This window comes from Podarcis melisellensis (assembly GCF_964234715.1).
Source record: "Podarcis melisellensis genome assembly, chromosome: 13".
Taxonomy (NCBI): domain Eukaryota; kingdom Metazoa; phylum Chordata; class Lepidosauria; order Squamata; family Lacertidae; genus Podarcis; species Podarcis melisellensis.
The window spans coordinates 27,815,976-27,836,039 of NC_138545.1; the positions used below are offsets into that span (position 1 = coordinate 27,815,976).

The window sequence follows — 20,064 nt, forward strand, 5'->3', positions numbered from 1 at the left end:
CCCTGCAGACTCCTGCCTCTATTTTGGAGCAAGTCAAAGCTATATGGCTCTCTGCTTTGTCACTCACATGTCTTGCTACTGACACACTGCAGGTCATTCCATTATGAAACTAGGCCTCTGCTGTCCCACTTTACCTTAAAGCGAGCAAGATAATCTCCAATGACACTCTGCTGCCAGATTTCTTCAGCTGTTTTCGGTGACTCGGGAAGTTTGCCGCGATCCTCCTTGTCGGAACCATGCTTCTTTTCTGTCTGAGCTTTCATGGCAGCCTCACGAGCTTTGTACTTGGCCTAGAAAACAACACGCATGGTCAAAATCTTTGCAAAACCCATTGCTGATTGGTAAGAAACACAGAAAACCAGGCTGGCTGGAGGAAAAAAGTTAAGCACTGAAACTGTGTTTTGGAGAGTGTGTGGCTTAATGATGCAGTGGTTCTCCCCCACGTCTGTGACACAGATTTTGAGGAAGAAAGCTGTTAAACCGGAGGAACAGCAGGTTTTAAACCAAAGCAGAATAATCAGTTATGGGCCAATCTATTAGCTTCTGGACACAAATTAAGGTGGTTAAAAAACTCTGAACAGCCTTGTGACCTGCACTATAAGCCTGACCCAGCACTTTCGAAAAACATACAGAACAAAACATTGTATGTGTGTCCTCTTGAAAGACATCTGTATTTTATTTTTTTGTTCTGCATGAGTTGCAGGTTTTCTTGTAAGGAAGTTTCTCTGTTAGTACATTAAAAACATGGCTAGCAAGCTATCTAACTGCTTTTATTAACTGCAACCAAATTTCTGCTATTTAATTATTTGCAAGATAAAAACAAACATTGCACTTTTGTTGTACCAAAAGGTCATTTATCATTTTTTCTTTCCCCCATTAAAATCAGTTATTCTTCACAGCTTTCACCCAAAAAACATCTTTCTGCCTTTAAAATTATCTCTTTTTTATAATGTGGGAGATGCAGTAAAATCAGCACAGAAACTAATATTTTTAAAGTGCTAAATTCAAGGAGTCTTGTGGATGTATACCTCTTTCTGTGCACAGATGTAATCTTAAAGACAGACATTATTAGAGCTGAAGATTTGAAGCTACACTCCCTAGAGCAGGTTTGACTAAGCTGTGGCACTCCAGATGTTGCTGAAACGGAACCTCCATTGGCCCCAGCTAGCATGGTCAATGGAAGGTCTAGTCCAGAAATAGCTGGAAGGCCAAAGGTTAATGACTCTGGCTTTAGAGCTTCAGATCTCTCACTCCTGAATGTGCCTTTCCAGTACTAGAAAACAGCTGCAGTGAGGTTTGAACATGTCAAGTATGGGCCTGGTACAGATGCAGGATGATGAAAAACAAAGCAACACAGATAACCTTTATGTAGATTAACAATATGAAAATAAGGTATACCCTGTAGTTTCAATGACAAATTTCGGTGGACAGTGCCAACTAGGAACATAAGGTTGGAGCAATCACAACTGAGGTACCCAATAATACAAATGTTCACCCAGGTTTTATGCATGTTTCTAGGCCTCAAGGTTACACCAACTCTCAGTCTAACCTACCTCACAAGGTAGTTGTGAGAAAAATATGGAAAGGTGAAGAGCCATGTATGCCACCTTGAGGCCCTTGGAAGAAAAGTAGACTATAAATGCAATAAAGGAATAAAACAAAGCAAATAAACCCAAATACATGATGTAATGCTACTCATGAAAGAAGGAGAACCCCCACCCCTGCTTTTTATTGGATTTTTGATCGGCTGCAAATCTGTGGTGACATTCTTTGGCATGTGGGTGGATGCTGCTCCAGCGTCCCACATGTTATGCCCACCATAGGAAAGTACTGCTTGATATCTAGTCATCTGCCATCACACAAAGTTAGCCTTTTAAGGCATATACACAGCAACAACAAACCCCATCTCCCAAGTGCAACTACTTTCCCTGTCCCATATTAAGGTGTCCAGCTAACTCCCACAAGGATCTAAGACCCTCTTTCTCAGGCATCTAAACCAAGCCTCAAGACCTCTCCCATTTGACTCCATGTGTATTCACAGCTGTACTGGGAGGCAAACAGTACAAAAGAACGCAAAATGGGGTTTTTTTATTGCACCCACTCTCACACTAAGGGAACGCACTGACCGAGTCTGGCTCCTTCCCCTTCCCAAGCTGGTGAAAAAAAATGAGCAGAGGTAACGCAAGATGGAATGGTAGGAGCGCCCAGGCTGTTAACAGAGCTGCTTGGTGGCTTCTAGAGGGAACCGAAGGCTCGGGAATGTTCAGAACCTTCTGTGGGGTTTCTAGCAGATTTTGTTTCCTCTTCTTTCTTTTTTTTTAAGGGTGAGGGAGTGGGTCAAGATCCTGGTTTCATCCAAGTCAGGGGTAGTCAATGTGGTGCCCTCCAGATGTTGTCAGACTACCACTCCCATCATCCCTAACCCTTGGCCATGCTGGTTGGGGCTGATGGGAACTGGGAGTCCAGGAACATATGAAAGGCGTCATGATGGCTACCTCTGATCTAAGTCAACAGGGGGGAAAAACCATCCAGCTGACTTTTTGAGATACCCAGGAGTACATGTTCCCCCACACCTTCCCCCCAAAAAGATAGTTAAGGAGAATGTGCATTATTGATTCAACAACCTTTTTTTTCTCTGAAAGATCATTCCACATCCGCGCCAGCAGCCGGGTCAGTTCGCTCTCCGACAGTTCGGGTCGCTCCTCCTGCAGCTGCTTGCGTTTCTCCTCCGAGAAGATAAACATAGCAGAAACGGGCCGTTTGGGTTTCTCAGAACCTCCCTGTTAAAGAGCACAAAGGGACTCGTGGTTGTGGAATTTTGAGTTTGTATCTTTTGTTCTTTTTAAAAAAGCGTTATGGAAAAAAGCAAATAATAATAAAAAGAGCAAAAACTGGGGAAGGTGGCCTTATTTTATGGGCTGCAAAGTATTCCTAGTAGATCAGCCAGCTAACACTTTAGCTGATTAATCAGTGGGGGGAGGCAATTTTTACCAGCAAGATCAATTTTTAATTGGTGGAACTGCAAGTTAAAAGCTTGTTTATCTTTTGAGGCTGTTTTGGTTCAGGTGCATTATTGTAATGAGCAAAGGGAATGGGAAAGAAATAAAAAACGCGAAGATGGGTGTTTATATACAACAATGAGAATGGTAACTTATTATTTTACTGTCTATTATCTAACACTTCCTTCAGTATCTGACAAATATTGGACTTTTGGTCGTAAACAAATTTATTTTAATCAGATTAATCAGTTACTTGAACATAAGGCAGATGATTAAATCAATGAAATATCCTTTAAACCTGCTGACAGTTCTACTTATTATATACATATAGGGAGATAGCCAACATTAATTGTACTCTGGAGTAGACCCATTAAAATCAATATACTTCAAAGTCATTTCAGTCAATTTGATTTCAGTGGGCCCATCCCAAGTATGACTAATGTTGGATACCACACACGCATAAGGAAACCTTCAAGAGGTATTAGTTTTTGTTCTCATTTTTACTATCAAATTTCCAAAGGAATCCCAGCAGCCATTTTACATGAAGTCTTGAGGCTGGTTTAAAAGTAGCTTTGCTCCACTGCTCTAAATGTAAAAAATGTATCCATACCCAATGCATCCTGCTTGTTGCCCTAGCATGTATGCGTCACTCACCTTGCTGGCATCTGGTGAAGTCTTTTTAGAGGCAGGGCTGGTGGCACCTTTCTTGTTTACTCCCAGCATCTTCTCCTCTCCCAGAACCCTCTGCTGTTCTTCTTCAGGTAAGCTCTGAATTTTGGAGGAAACGGCAAAATAACAAAATAAGTAGTTATGACTATTTTTCATTCTCTCTCTGCCTTTCCCCATATATCTAGTAGATTAATGTATACATAGTTTGGAAGCATCTTCAGGTAGTGCAGAACGTGGCTGCCCACTTTCACCCAAGCAGCTTAAGATTTCCAGGAAATTAAGTCAGCAGCCTAGCATGGGCATTGGCTGCTTCATTCTCCTCCCCACAAAAAAAATGTACCAGGAAGCTGCCTCTGAAAACCAACTGGCAGCTTAGTTCTCACAGAATGCATTATTCATTCTAGTGCAGAGAGAGACTTACAGACTATTCTAAAACAACTGTGCTGGCTATCAATTTGAAAGTCTAAGTGACCTGGGATCACAAGCATTTGAAGTCAGTGGCTTAATTAAGACATCATAAAGAAGTACTGTTAAATTAAGTTAACAGTTTTGGGTTGATGCCTGGATTAACACACCGTAAGTAGAGAAGCAACTCTAAACCACTGTTTAGATTTTAAATTGTTATTAATGCAAACCGTGGTTTGGGGAAATGTTGAATGGAGACCGCTTCTCCTTTTATGAACTAATCCCGCTACCACCAATTGACCAGCAACGGGGCATCCAGTCCTCTCAATGCAAGAGGCAATATATGATATGGAATGGAGCATGGCCTTCTGGGTTGAGACCTCATCACTACGGACTGCGTGACCTGATCCTTCAATTTTAGACAAAAAAAGTTTACACAGAGGAACCTAAGACCAGTCCAATTCAAGTATTTCAAGGCTGAATAGGAGAGAGTTTAGTGGACTCAATGAGATTTAAAAGTACTTAACCAACTGGATTGCACCCCACTGTCTTTTTAGACAAGGCTCTTAAAACAGTTATCAAGAACTGCAGAGTACACAGAAAGATAGTGCTTTATGTTCACCCAGAATATGACTCTTCTTAATGCTCCCAGTCCCAATCACTCATACCAAAGTCCATTTTCTTAGCTGGTCCAAGCTGTATGTGTGAATGGGAAGGGTAACAGAAAAGAGCTGCTAAAAAACTTACTAACAGCAGAATGCTGTGGCAGACTCACCTCCAGGAAACGCAAGAGCTCAATTTCATAATCTTTCTTTCTCTATAGGGGCAAAGTAGCAAAAAAAGAGTCAGTTCCTGGTACATGCCATGAATTTTGCCTCCTTCTGCTTCCCCTCCAGAGCTGCACCCTCCTCCAAACATCTGACTCCTGCCAATGCAGGTTTCTAAACATCAATATTTGGAATCAGAAGCCTAATAGCCAGCACAAGTCAAGATAACTTAATGAATAACTTTGAGAAACACTGCTGTACCATTGGGGCCAGCAACTGGCAACCCAGAGCCAAACTCAGCCCTCTGAGTGGTCCCTAGGTGCCAACCTTAGAGGCTGAAGATGACTGTAGTGTCTGGGACAACAGGACTTGGCAGAAGGGAGTAAGCGGTAGAGATGAACCTTAAAAACTGGCTTTCTGGCAAAGCAAATTGCTATCCAGGGGCAATGATGCTTTATTACTGATAGATATAGGTGTGCGTGTGCATGTTAAGTGAAAGACACAGGACAGTGTTTCAGGGTTGTATGTGAATTCCTTAAATGGGAATATGGGCCCAAGGGACAGCAGATGTAATTTGAGCAGCTGCTGGAAATGGGAGGAAAGCAAAGCATTCTGGACACTTTTAACACTGTGATTCTCAAAGGGTGTGGAGCTCTACACTGATGTGGCAGGAGAGGACAATGGCAGGAAGATTCAAGGACACTAAAAAAAAATATTTAAACATTTCAGTGTACAGTAGTATAGTATAGTATAAGAATGTTTATTTGCAAAATATGTATAGCTATCTTTTCAAAATGAGAGCAAGAGCATCAAGTGTGTGGGAATGATTCATGTTAGCTGCATTTTTAAAAATATTTTCTGGATGTCCCATGATCATATTATAAAGTAGTTGTGCTCTACGTTATAAATCTGCTAGGAGTTGTTTCTTTTTGTTTCCCAGTGTATTTCCTATCAATTAAAAAAATGGTGTGGCATGAGCAATTTTTTATTCTGAAAGTGTGGCTCCACCATTTGCAGCTACTTCCTGGGGGTAGGAGGTGTTTCCAATGCCATTTCAGGTTCATTACAAGAACAGGGACATTTTTCAACCTGCAACAGCAATGCTATTGCAAAATGGGAGAATGAACCAATACTCTGATGAGAGGAGGATAATTGGGGGCATTGTAAATAGGACCTGGTAAGGGAGTTGGAAGATGACATTTAATATCAATGGCCTTGCCTTTTGAAAACAAACTATTCTGGCCTCTGTATTGTGTGTCTTTTAAAGTATCTTTTAGGCTATTCAGTTTGGTATTTATTGACATAAAATTGTATCGATTATCACCTGTTTCTGTTTTTATTGTACCTGAATTTGTCTTTTTATCTGGTTCATAGCTGCAACTAAAGGATGCTTTTGAGCAGCTCTTGAATTCAGGGGTGATATGGGGCAGGGGGTGGTATGACAATTAATGGATTGGACAATTTATGGGGAAGGGCAAGGGGTAGTAGAGAACAACAGTCTTCTTTTGCCTTAGTGTCACTTGTAATAATTTCAGCGGTCCATCAGGGTGCTGCTTTTAAAATGCTAGTTCAGTTAATGGAAAACTACGCCCCTTTGGAGCTTCTGGTTCCTGATGTTTTCTCAATGTCTCTGGGAAATTTTCCTACTGATGTTGCTGGTGGTCTGGTCAATGCTCTGGTCTTTCTCCAATTAAGTGGAGATGACCCAGGTAATTGATATGGTTGCTTCTAGATGCCCCCGCTCAAACCACATAACTCATTCAGTTCCCTGGAAAATCTACATGCAATGAACATAAAGAATTTAAAAGTCATGAAGAATATTTGGGTGTCAAGAGGTGGCTACAAGAGTGTAAGGTGCCCATATGGCCCTAAAGCAAACAGTGGTTCATCTATTCTTAACCAAACCTGAGAAGGATCCTGGCAATTTAAATAATTGGTACCCAGATGCTTAGGCATTAAATGTGCCATTTTTAGGAGAGGTGTTAAAAGCATGAGGTGACCTATAAACTTCATATGGTTTTGGATGAAAGTGGTTACTTGGATCCATTCCAGTCTGAGTTTTAGGCCTGGTTTTGAGACTGAAAACCACCTTGGTCACCCAGGTGGATGGCCTCATGAGTAGGAGTGCAACCTTGTTGATTCTCCATAAATTCTTGATCACCTTTGATGCTATCAACGATAAAAAAATTTATGGGCCCCCTTTATAGGACCAGGAGGCACTGCTTTACTGCAGTTCTAGTCTTGCCTGGAGAAAGGCTTGTCAAAAGGTAGTGTTGGGAAACTACTGGTCCCTCAGGGCTTTTGGCTTATGAGGTGCCACAGAGATCTCACAAGTTATCAACATTAAACCACTGAGGTCATCCATTGGCTTGGGCTGAAGTGTTCACATTATGCAGATCACCCAGTCCTTTTATTGCCATTCTCTGATCCTAAGGAGATGCAGAATTTCTGTACCAGAGTTTGAAGGCAGCCCCAATTTAGATGAGGGTTGGAAAAGCTGAACCTTAATCCAAACAAGACAGAAGTACTGGTCGGGAAGTTTGTTGATCTGGGCAGAGGCTATGTCATCTTTTGGATTGGGTTGAACTCCCACAACTTTAGATACCCTTAAGGACCAAGTACACAACCTGCAAGTGCTTCTGAGTCCAGCATTATCCTTGTGTTGGCTGATGTTGGTAGGCGGTAGCGCTTTTCACCAGCTACAAACCTACCTGGGGAAAGTGGGTCTGGCTTCAATTATCAATGCTTTAGTCACATTCAGCCTGGATTATTGCCATGATCTCTACATGGGGCTAACCTCAAAAGAAAATTCAGAAACTACAATCGGACCATACCACACCTATCCTACAACATCTGCATTGGTTATCAATTCATTCCCAGATTCAAGTTTAAATACTGGTAATAACCTCCAAAGCCCTAAACTGCCTGGAACCCATGTTATTCTGAGGGCTGCCTTCACCCACATGAACCTGCCCAGGCTTTAAGATCAGCAACAGTAGTCCTGCTCTCCAGCCCATCATGAGCAAATATCAGATTGACAAGTAGCAGGAACAGGGGCTTCTCAATGGCACAGTTGTAGAATTCTCTCCCCAAATAAGTTGGACGAACTCCTTCCCTTTTGGTCGGTGCTTCTGGAAGGAAGGAATGAAGCTTCATTCTTCAATTTTTACAGTGCTTTTGCTGATTTTTAATACTGTTGTGTATTTTTACTGCTTTATCTCATTTATATTTTTACTATACTATACTATACTATACTATACTATACTATACTATACTATACTATACTCATGTTTAGTATATGTGCTGCCGAAGCGAGCACTACTATATTCTTGTTTTACAATATGTTTATTTCAATGTAAAGCTGCTCTGGAATATTGTCCACTGAATGTCAAACAAAGGGATCGTTCAGATTCAAATGTAGGTTAAAATTGTCCCTGGAAAGCAATGTGAATGGGGAGGGGGGAGGGAAGAGGACGACACAGGCAAGAACTCAAGGGAAGAAATCCTAGATTTGTTCCCCTCACCTAATGAAGGAGTATTAGTTGGAGGGTCAGAAAGTAAATTATTCAGTCAGCATACCCACATGCATACGTGTAAATAACTGCTTTCTCTACAAACTAGGGAAGGTCAAACCACACCTTCTTCATGTATCATTTCTGAGTTCAAAAGATACAAGACAGTTTCACATTGATAGGAAAGTACTGATTATCAGTAGCCCAACTAGAGGAAATCCTTTCCAGGCACAGAAACAACCTTAAGGGGATTTCTGTTGTCATCTATGGGTCACACCCTTGAGTAGTCTTATTCATACAAATGCTAAAAGGGTCTGAGGAATCCCCCAGATTCCTTTGATGATGGTAGAGAATTGCAACCCCTAGAGAAGGAGCGGAGGAAGACAGACAACTTTTTCAAATGGCAGCCTCTCCCCCAGGGCTCAGCTTCACAGATGCACAACAGGCTTCTTAGCCCTTTTCCAAAGATCAAGACGAAGCAACTTTGCCATTTTGAACAAGGACTGGGGGACTGGGACTCAAGAGGGAAATGGGGTCCTGCCGCCTGTGGGATATAACCACCTCAGAAAAGGCCCTAGTTAAAGCAGCCAAAAAAGCAGGAAAATCCGCCATTATCTCACACTGTCACTGCTGAGGAGAGCCGAGCTGCTTAAAATGGCCGCCACAGCTTCAAGTACTAAGGAACAGGCAGCAGCAGGCCCAAAGCCTGGACTATCGATAGAGCCACTTTAACTTTCATATTAAAAATTTGAGGGGATTTTTGTGTGTTGGGAAAAGAGGAAGAAGTCTCCAAGTCTGGAGGTTTTGTGCTGGTACAGCTGGATAAAGCACAGGGAATTCTCCTTAACATTTGGCCACTTGAAGCTCCAGAAAAAGCCCTCTCGTCCTTGTCCTTGCATCAACACCCTCCATCACATGCCTTAGCTTTCTCCCTCTCCAGACTCAAGAGCAGGCAATCTTTTCTGCCACCTAGCAAAGCTTGTTTGCTTGCCATGGATGCATCTCAGGTTGGAGGGAATTTTAAACAAGCACAGCTACCGATGATTTAAACAGCAACTTATCAAGGCTGAGGGGAAATTGATTCTGAGGCAATTCGCGGTTGATAAATGCATTAGATCAATCAACACCAGAAAACAATTAACAGAGACAATCAATTAATCCCCGATAAATGGGAAACTTATGTAAACTGCCCCGAGTTGAGCCAGACTTCAGGTCTGCACGATCAACTTTGGGTTTGTTTGTTTGTTTGTTGCTTCTTTTGTAACAACTGAAGCCAGGTGCAAAAGGCGTAGAAATTAAAAGTATTCTGTACCTCAGAGTTTTAAGTACTAAATAAAACTGAAGTGAGCTCAGTCTTGCCACAGAAAAACCAACTCCTGGTTGTCTCTCCCCCCACACCCCAGGAAAACAAAAAACAAACAAAAAACAACCCCGATCTTCATTTCAGGACTACAATTTAGGGCAGGGATGGATTGATTTTCTTCCTGCCATTCTTAAGCTAGAAATTCCTGCAGATCTACTTCAAGCAACCCAAAGATCATTTAGCAGATCTCGATTTACCTTCTGACCAGCACTGAATTAAGCAACTGGACTCCTCTTCCTTTCCAAATATTTCAGCCTCTGAGAGGAGCCAGAGCTCTAGAAAAAAAAAACCCTCTGCTGCTGTGGAGCAGGCAGGACTGCAACTGGGTGGGGCTTCCTCCCACAGGAAGGAGGAAAAACTGCAAGGGTGGACATGGCCGTGCCTGACCAAACAGGCAGGAGGAGCAACCCATATAAAGAAAAGTCTCCTCCACTGTTGAAGGGCATTTTTATTCTCCAAATTTCAGGGGTCTTCTGCTTGTTTGCAGAATTCCTGGGAGTTTTGCTTCTCCACATCCAGGATGAACTTCACACAGGCTTGAGGATGGGTGGCAGACTGCATCCCCCTGCAAGTTACTAGAAAGCACCACCATTTAAAACAAACAAACAAACAAAAAGGGAGGAAAAGCAGTCTGATTAAGACTGCAATTTCAGCCAAGTTATCGGATGCAAGAGGAGTGGCAGTGACCAACTGATTTGCTTTTTTAAAAAAGAAAACCACCACCACAACAACCCCAACCCATCACTTGCATGTCCATGTGCTTGTTTTCTTGGCTACTTCAAAGGATTACAGACTTGATTTTCATACTCTGTTCAAACACTGGGGAATATAGCATTTTGTTCGCACCCAGCAAATCAGAGAAACCAAATCTGTGGGTGGCTTAAAAAGCAAAACTGCACCCCCAAACTGAGGCAAATTAAATCCGTTATCAGCAGCAAGGTATGTAGTAACAGCTGGAACCTGCCTGATATGTAGAACCACTAAAGTCTACCCATAATTTGTCTCTGGGCATTATTTTTAATCCTTTCCCTTTTTCGACACACCCTTGTAAGAGCCAGGCTCACCTGATCACACTTTTTGTGGTAGGCGTCTTTTTCCTTCTGGGAAAGGAGCTTCCACTGCTGACTGCAGAGCACCATCCGTTCTGTGCTTGGGACATCTTTCATGTTTGCCATCAGTTCAGCACAGTAAAGCGAGTAACTATTCCTAAAACAGAAATTTCCTTTTATATAGTTGGGGAAATTTATGTAAACATAAGAATAAGCCACACAAAACTGCTGCCTGAAGTGCTTCTCCCACAGTCTCATAACCCACCACCACCACACATTTTGGGGGGGGGGTGTCTTAATTTCCACCTCCAACCCTTACTATGAAGGCAATAATGTGGATTATATGAATAAATAGGGGTATATGTCACTGGCTTTTGCATTGGTTCAGTGGTGTCTACTGTACAAAGGTTAAGAGTCACATCTACTATGCTACCTACTTTTGCCTCACAGGTTCCCGATTCATGATTTTGATTTCTGGGTCTTAGTCATGATGTTGGATTTTGAGCTCTAAAGCCTTTATTATTATTATTGGCTTGGGATCAAGATGTGCAAGGACGTAATCAACAGAGAGAAAATGCCCTCCTAAACTTCCCTCAGGCCCACACCTAGGGTTTCCCCCCTTTTTGTTACTCTGGACCTTCTCCCCCAGCCAATTCCCAAGGCAGTCTTGGTCGTAAGTACACAAAAGTTACTAGCCAAATAAAATGACACAGCCCTCTTAAACATGGGTGTCGTGAAAGGAAGTGGTTGGGTGAGGAACACACACACTGCTGCCAGTTTATGAAGTTTCCTGGTTTTGCCAGACAAATAGGCTTTTTCAGCTCTTTCAGAATGCTTTTTTAATTCTCTCCCCATAACCTGGCTTTCTGCTGCAGGGGTGCAGTTTGTAAAAAACTAACTGTGTCTACTTGGAAGTAAGTCCTATAGAATTCAATGGGGCTTATTCCCACATTAAGTGGGATTAGGAATGCACCCCAAATCAACAGATTAAATCTGCATAAATGTCCATAAAGAGGAAAACAAGGGGGGAAACCCAACTGTTTTCTTTTTTTAAAATTAATTGATATGTGTCATAGCAGGCACCATCTTAGAAAAGGCACCCCTCCTGTTAGAGAGAAGTCTCCCCTGAGATGGCACCTGCCACTTACTGCTTTTCAATGTATCTGCATTAAAATAATCACTTATTTTTTAAAAAGAGGCTTAATCAGGGTATTTTTCGCAGTCAGCCAAAAATGTTTGAAGAATTAACCTTAAATAAAAATCACTCCATATAAAAAACCTAAGACTTCAGAGCAGGATCCTAGCCTTGCCTTCTCATTAACATTTTCTAAAGATGATAATTTTCTTCCAAGGCATGGTCTGAAGGTAAATGATGTGGACACCTTGCTGAAGGAGGTGTGGGGCAGGTCATTGCCTGGATGAGAGACTGAACTGGGAACTCCTTGTACCCTCCTTTGAGCTCCATGATGGAAGGAAAGTTAGATATAAACGTACCAAGCAAAAAAACCCCATGTGTATGGTTTTTTAAAAATAAAAATGGAAGAGCGTTCAATCAAGTAAGGAGCAGCCTGCAGCTTAAGAGAAATGAGCAAATCAGCTTATATAGTTCAGGCTGCTAGATTTCTCTTGGCCCAGAATTTTAGTATCTTTTTAGTACAACCCTGAATATGAGACAACTCTGTGGCCTTGATCAAGAACCCCAAGTTTCTAGAGAAAAAGTTAAGTCAATGGATTTATTTATTTGATATCAGGATTCATACCCCAACCCTTACACACCGCTTGGCGCGGCTTCCAACTATAAAAAATGACTAGAAAATACAATAGATATTGTGTGGAAATACAACATAAATGACATCCATTTAATACTTGACACACTGGCAGGAAATCAAGAGAAAACCAGCAATGCATGAATATCTGAATTGGCTTTTGCATCAGGTTTTCAGGGAGCCTCCTCTGCACGGAGGCTATGGAACACAGGAAAATATTTCCAGAGGAGAGTGAAGAAGTGGGGTGGATTCAAGAGGTGAACAGCAGCCCAAGTACAAAAATGGTGGGCAACTGTGTTTTCCTAGCACATGACTCAGGAGGAGAGGACAAACCCCTTGCTAGCAGCAGCACCTAACAACTACTGGAAGCAAAGGCTTCCCCACGAGGAAAGGCCTACTCCCCGATATGAAGATGGGTAGCAGATCAGGAAAAAACACATACCGTATTTTTCGCACGATTGGACGCACCGGACCATTGGACGCAGCTAGTTTTTTGGGGGGGAAATAAAGGGGAAAAAAATTCCCTTTATTTCCCCCCCAAAAGCAGGTCAGGGAAACCAAACCAGGTCGAGGAACAGAGGGATAGTGGCGCTGCGCCTCCCTGCTGTCCCCCGAGCTTGTGGGGCTGGCTGATGTCTGCCTGGCACGCGGGGCGCTCTGCTTCAGCGGGCCCCACCCGCCAGGCAGCAGGCTGCTATCCGCAGCGTGGGGATCCCTGCGGGGAACTCCTGCAAGGCTCCCCACTCTGCGGATGTGTTCCCGAAGTGCAGGGCGCTCTGCTTTCAGGGCGCCTGATGCTCCGGGAAGCAGGCTGCTATCCGCAGCGTGGGGATCCCTGCGGGGAACTCCTGCAAGGCTCCCCACTCTGCGGATGTGTTCCCGAAGCGCGGGGCGCTCTGCTTTCAGGGCGCCCGATGCTCCGGGAAGCAGGCTGCTATCCGCAGCGTGGGGAGCCCTGTGGGGAACTCCTGCAGGGCTCCCCACTCTCCGGATGTCTGCCTGGCGCGCGGGGCGCTCTGCTTCAGGGCGCCCCACCCGCCGGGCGGCAGGTTGCTATCCGCAGCGTGGGGAGCCCTGCAGGGAACTCCTGCAAGACTCCCCACGCTGCGGATGTGTTCCCGAAGCGCTGGGCGCTCTGCTTTCAGGGCGCCTGACGCTCCGGGAAGCAGGCTGCTATCCGCAGCGTGGGGAGCCCTGCAGGGCTCCCCACTCTCCGGATGTCTGCCTGGCGCGCGGGGCGCTCTGCTTCAGGGCGCCCCACCCGCCGGGCAGCAGGCTGCTATCCGCAGCGTGGGGAGCCCTGCGGGGAACTCCTGCAAGGCTCCCCACACTGCGGATGTGTTCCCGAAGCACCGGGCGCTCTGCTTTCAGGGCGCCCGACGCTCCGGGAAGCAGGCTGATATCCTCAGCCTAGACACAGCTAGCGGAGCGCTAATCCCAAAGCTTGGGGCGTGCGGAGCTCCGCACGCCCCAAGCTTCTGGGTGCCGGCAAGGTCTAGACGGCTAGCGGAGACCTTGCCGGCACCCAGAAGCTTGGGGCGCGCTGAGCTCCGCACGCCCCAAGCTTCGGGATTAATGCAGCGCTCCGCTAGCCGTGGGAGAGCTGGGTCTCCCACGGCTAGTGGATAGCTTCCTGAAGCCTGGAGAGCGAGAGGGGTCGGTGCGCACCGACCCCTCTCACTCTCCAGGCTTCAGCGAAAGCCTGCATTCGCTCCATAGGACGCACACACATTTTCCCTTGCTTTTTAGGAGGGAAAAAGTGCGTCCTATGGTGCGAAAAATACGGTAACTCAAGAGAGCTGTATGAAGGGAGATCCTGAAGAGGAACTCCTCAGCTAATCTCACAGGAAGCTTGCAAGTGATGGTATGGTGGTCATGGAGAAGTGTGGGAACTTGCCAATCTCCTTCCAATACCCTGAGCAACCAGCTGAGGCAGGCTGAAAGGAGAGTCCTACCAAGGTGTGTATATGTGCATATGTGAGATGCACCACTCCCATCTCAATGTCAAATGTCAGGCAGGGACTCAAGGAAGCTGCCGATAGAAAGACTCGCTTCATCAAGTGAGGAGAGCATGGACACAAGGAGAAGTGAGTGTTGAGTCTTGGGTAACTCAATAAATTTGTATCTCGTCTTCATTTAAGGAGCCAAGATAGCATGTGTCCCACCCCCATTTTAGCCTCACAGGAGTCCTGCGAAGAAGATTTTAACTTTGCAGTGACTGGCCCATACATTGTGAGCTGCATGTCTGAGCAGGGCTTTGAACCTGCATCCACCCCACTCTTAAGTCTAACGCATGGGCATCTTCCCACAACAAGCAGACATTGGGTGGATGGCAGATGTCGCCCTCCCACCTGGGTATATTTTTACTGGCATACAGTTCCAGCCCAATATGAATTATATTTACCAATGTGGAAATGCCCAAGTGCCCTCACAACTCCTCCTCAACCACCAAACCCAATTCTCAAGGGCACGGCAACTTACGGAGGCGGCTTGGTGGGTCGCCCATCAAACTTGTCCTTCAGCTGCCTCTCCGCTTTAGTCAGGGTGGAGCGAGGGGGCGCACCTTCCTCGAAGTTCATCTCTGGGTGCTTCTGGATATAATCCCGCATCACTTCCTGTGGACGGAAAACACACGGGGCGTTTAGCGTGGCAGAGGCAGGCTGGTAGAATACCCTCCCTAGGCTCTGGGGTTGTGGACAGGGCAGGAGGGGGCCCCGCCTGTGCTACCCTGACCAGTTTTAAACACTTGGCAGAAGAAGCAGAGGAGGAGTTGCTTTGCAACTCCCTTCCGAGGGAGCGATGCCCAGAAGTCGGCTCTCGGAGCGCGGCTGGGTTTCTACAGCTGCGACAAGGCCGGGCTGAGCACAGGGGGGAGAAGATGGAGGGGAACTGTTGAGTGTTCCCTACCTCATACTCCTTCCGCTGCTCCAGAGCCTTATGAATCCATTTCAGCCTTTTTTTGTCCGAGAGCTGAGACCATTGCTTGCCCAACGAATCCTTCAGCTCCTTCGTGGTGGCCTGAAAAACCCAGGTGAGGAAGGGGAAATAATAATAGTAATAAAAAAATAGGTAAAAATGGAAAAATAGGGGAGGAAGCAAAAGGGGATGGACTGCCCACCCTAATGGTACGGCAGTGAGCTAAGCTACACTTTTGGAAAGGCAAGTTAGAAAAAAAAGTTTTCCTCAGGCTCCTTTAAAGGGAGCGAAAAAGCCCAATACACAGGAAATATATAAATTTGCAATCTATGGGTTTGCTTACTTGCTACATAAGAATCTGATATCAAGCATCAAACAAGGCAAACTGAGAGCCTTAAATGTTTATTTTTAAATACTAAGAATATTTCTAGCCCTCAAGGGCCATAGGTGTCATGTCTTTTTCCTCACTCTATTCCTGTTTCTGACCCAGAGGACCAAATATCCAGCTATGAATTACAGCAGCAGAGAATACAAAGCTAAACAAACCACATGCAAACATTACACATGAACACTAAGGACTGGATCAGATTTATTTAGCCTAGCTGTCTCCAATATCAGCCCCTCTAAATGCCTGCAGGCAAGCTGGAGAATGAGATTTCCTGCTTGTTCTCAAGCCAATGGCATTGGTGGTGTTTTGTCTCTGGCAATCCACTCTACTGCTAATAATATTATCTACAGAACTGCCTACAATTCTTTCAAAGCCATTTATGTCTATCAATCATCACCAACACTCTGGGGCAGTGAGTGCCACAGTTTATTTTCCCATGATGTAAAACTGGATCACCTTAAATTCTTACCGGATCAGTTTCCTAAGCCTTTGTTTCATTAGAAATGGGCTCCTCCATTTTCCTGATCATTTCACTTGCTATTCCCCCCATCACTTCTCTAGCTCTCTCAGGAACAGGTAACCCCAGCATTCCTCAACCCTGGATTCTTTGGACTACAGCTCCCATCAGCCAAGCTGGTAGCGGCTGATGGGAGCTGTAGTCCAAAGCACCTAGAGGGCATCACCTTGGGGAACTGCATTATATACTCAGCAGAATCAAGAGGCAAAGCTTTTTCTATATTTTCAATGGGGGGAAGAACTGTGTATTTGAAAACTTCCTCCATTATTATTATTATTTTAATACCCCTTCACATAGGGGTATTGCTTACAAGGAACATTTCCTTCTAACATGTTGGTTGTGTGAAATGAAGGTTTAAAAAAAAATCAAAATATGATATCCCATCAGCGGACCAAACGGACGAGTCTTTTGCCACTTGTTTCTGCTCTAGCTGTAAAGTGGTACTAACACAGTGGAGTACCCAGAAATAAAATTAAGTCTGTGTATCAGTCTAAGAGCAAAATTGAGATTTACTGGGTACAGAATGCATACCCTTCCTTACGTTCCTCCATTGTCCTCCTTTTCAAGAACACAGCTGTGTGTCATCGTTCTCCCCCCCTAAAAAAAAAAAATCCCCACCCACTTTTCCTCCTTCTCATGGGCTCTCCTTATCCAAGTCTCTTACACCACCTACTTACATCAGGGCGCACTTTCAGGTAGATCTTCTTCTCATGAGTGTACCAGAGCTGTTGAGGAGTCTTGGGTTTCTCTGGGATATCAGACTTCTTGGCATTTTGAATGAGGTCGGGGTGGTCTTCCCTTCACAGAGCAAAAGTAACAGGGGGCGGGGGCGAAATGGTAAGGCAGTGGCAGTACCAGAACCGTACAAAACACAGAAATACATTATCCCCTTCCTTTAAAGCCCCATGCATCATTCCCACCTCTCAAATACTGAAAGAAGCCGCTAATTTGATTCAGGCTCTTCTCATAAGAAGGTACCCTTTCAGATGGAAATTATTCTACCTGCCTGAAGAATATATTCATTTGTGAATTTTGCCATTTGTTGACCCAGGTTTCCAGACAGGAAAGAAAAGAGCTTCCTACATTGCAGATTATGCATCTTTTTAGTCCCTTATCACCAAAACAAAGCATCTTTTTGCGGCAAAGTTAATGTAAGTAAATTTTGGTACATGCCTACAACTGAAATCTATAGCCGCGGCTGATGTGCAAAAGGTGAAGCTATTGCTTAGCTAACTCTTACCTAAATCTTGCCAAATTTCGCTGAAAATCTTGTTTCTCTCGCTGGAAGTCTTGGATGTACTTCATCTAGAAGACAAAAAAAGGGGGGGGGTTGAATACAGGTGAGACAGGAAAAGCTGACAAGTTTCCAAGAACAGCCACAACACTAAAACACTTCTAACACATGAAGCAGGAGGGGGCAGAACTGTGAAACTCTTTGGGCCCTCCTCCATTCCTTGAGACCACCTCCATCCTGCTACTTTTAGAAGCCTAGACCCTCAGGAAGCCAAGGAAACACAACAAAGCCCTGTGGCATCTGCTAGTCTCTGGGAGTGGCATGAGCAGGCAAGTAGTGGCATGAGGGTTAAACAGGCAGATGAACTGCCATCTTTGGGGAAACTGTTGCATGCTCTCAACCCCTTGGGAGGGAGACTAGGAGGGGTGGAGAAAGCGAACACAACCATTCACACAGACAGACACGCCTCTTGCTCTCTCTCTCTCTCTCTGGCCTCCATAGTGGAGAAGAGACCTCACATCAGGGATGGGGTGCCTTTTACAGTCGAGGGACCACATTCCCCCATGGGCAACCTTCCAGATGCCACATGCAACTGGTGGGCTGGGCCAAAAGCAAAAGGGGGCGGGTCTATGGCTGTGAATCTTGCCTTGCAGTTGTGCAGAATCAAGAGGTTTCTACATACAATGCACACACCCCTCTCTCCATCTAGGAAAGAGGCACTATTGCAGCTCAAGGCCGTAAGCCAGCCAGGCAAAAGAATGTGTGAGGGTGCAATAGGAGCAGGGCGAGGGAAGGATGTGGCCCGGGGAAAAAGGGGCCGCCTACAGAGTGGCCCGAGGGCTCTATAAAGAGGAGGCACAAAGCCCGCCTCAGGGCCAGATGTTCCTGCACCCCTGCCATACATCATTCAAGGCTGGGAAACTGGAAGGTGCCAACAGGTAAGATGGCACCTAGGAACCTATTTTTGCTAAAAGAAACATCCAGCAGTACATGCGTTCCCTAAACTAAAAACCAACACTTCATTCTCTCAATTAAGCCACCTTGAATATGTAAAAGCGCAAGGTGGCATTCTGCAACAGTGGCGTAGCGTGGGGGGTGCAGGGGGGTTAGGGTTAGGGGGCGCAAATCCACGGGTTAGGGGGCGCAAATCCACGGGTTAGGGGGCGCAAATCCATGGGTTAGGGGGCGCAAATTACTTGCCTTGCCCCGGGTGCTGACAACCCACGCTACGCCACTGTTCTGCAATAGCCCTATTCAGAGCTGACCTCCTGAAGTTAATGGACATGACTAACTTTGGGATCATATTATTTCATGGGACCAACTCTGAATAGGGCTTAGCTGACTACAACCCATAAGAGGTCGAAGTGAGTTCTGGGAGTAGTCATCCCAGAACAATGGCATCTTATAAATTGGGCTTTCGCAGTAAAGCAAATTCCATTTTCAAGGCCCCAAACATTTCCAGCCATTGCCGAACTGCAGCTGAAGGGAAGCATCCAAATGATTGGGGGGGGGGTCGTCATACATTTTGGCTTGGTTTCTGAACACTGCAGGGTAATTGATGGAAGGGATTTTTTTCTTGCAGAAGGCCCTTTTGCAGAAGACTCCTAAGAGCACCTTGCTGACGCTGCCTTCTGTAAAAGAAACCTTCCCCAACCCAGCACATTCCAGATGCTTTGGACTACAACTCCCATCAGTCCCAAGCTGGGAAAAGCTGGCCTGCAGAGAAAGGGGAACAAGCACTAGGATGCTCCCCACAGCACAGAAAGCTGCACCCTGCAGATGCTCATATGCAGCACTTTCCACAGCCTCCATGTTCATTTGCTCACCTTCTTCTTTTCAGGGAGCTCCTTATACTTTTTGGATAGTATCTTGGTGAGATCCAGATTGCTCATTTCCGGGTGTAGCTTAGCATACTTTGCTCGCTTCTCCATGAAGAAACGGAAATATGGAGTCAAAGGTTTCTTGGGGAAGTCGGGATGCTTCTGAATAGGGACAGGAAAGGAAGCAACAAGGAAGGTTTATTGTTTTGAGCCTGCCTGGTCAGGAGTCCACAAAACGTGTTGCTGCTTTTAAATTAGCATCGCGTAACTCTTTCTGTTCCATGCCATCTCCATTTTGTTCTGTGTGCGCGCATGCTCCCCACTGTATTTTTTTGCAGGGGAAATGGAGAGTCCCATCATTTTTGCTCCCTACTAACATAGGGCTGAACTGATCACTTGCAGGCAGCCCCATGGAACTGCAGTCAGATGCAGGTTTCTCACCCCAAATCTAGTTAGTACTTTTCAGAAACAAACCATTCCCATGTAACCCTATACACACTGCAGCAACTAGACCTTCCCTCATAGCAAATGAGCAAAAAAAATATGTTTTGGGGTGTTTCTCCCACGCACAAACTCCACCCCAATCAGAAGGTGAATAAAAAGAATTAAATCAGAATTAAAAGATGAGAAAAGGTTAATGAATTAGATCCACCATAATT

At 45.0% G+C, this 20,064-nt stretch overlaps 1 protein-coding gene across 5 annotated transcripts in view; it reads right to left on the reverse strand.

The window, feature by feature from the left end:
- The window catches only part of UBTF (upstream binding transcription factor), a 45,773-nt gene that overhangs the window by 13,320 nt on the left and 12,389 nt on the right, over nt 1-20,064 (reverse strand). For 3 of the 5 annotated variants that reach the window (XM_081886255.1, XM_081886257.1, XM_081886256.1), the window contains exons 5-14: nt 19,412-19,567; nt 17,592-17,656; nt 17,029-17,149; nt 15,438-15,548; nt 15,012-15,145; nt 10,780-10,921; nt 4,849-4,890; nt 3,654-3,767; nt 2,625-2,780; nt 135-290 (exon numbers count right to left, since the gene is read on the reverse strand). In XM_081886255.1, coding sequence (XP_081742381.1) covers nt 135-290; nt 2,625-2,780; nt 3,654-3,767; nt 4,849-4,890; nt 10,780-10,921; nt 15,012-15,145; nt 15,438-15,548; nt 17,029-17,149; nt 17,592-17,656; nt 19,412-19,567 — 1,197 coding nt within the window. The remainder of the gene's footprint in view (nt 1-134; nt 291-2,624; nt 2,781-3,653; nt 3,768-4,848; nt 4,891-10,779; nt 10,922-15,011; nt 15,146-15,437; nt 15,549-17,028; nt 17,150-17,591; nt 17,657-19,411; nt 19,568-20,064) is intronic. The other 2 variants (XM_081886259.1, XM_081886258.1) reach the window with 2 other exon arrangements.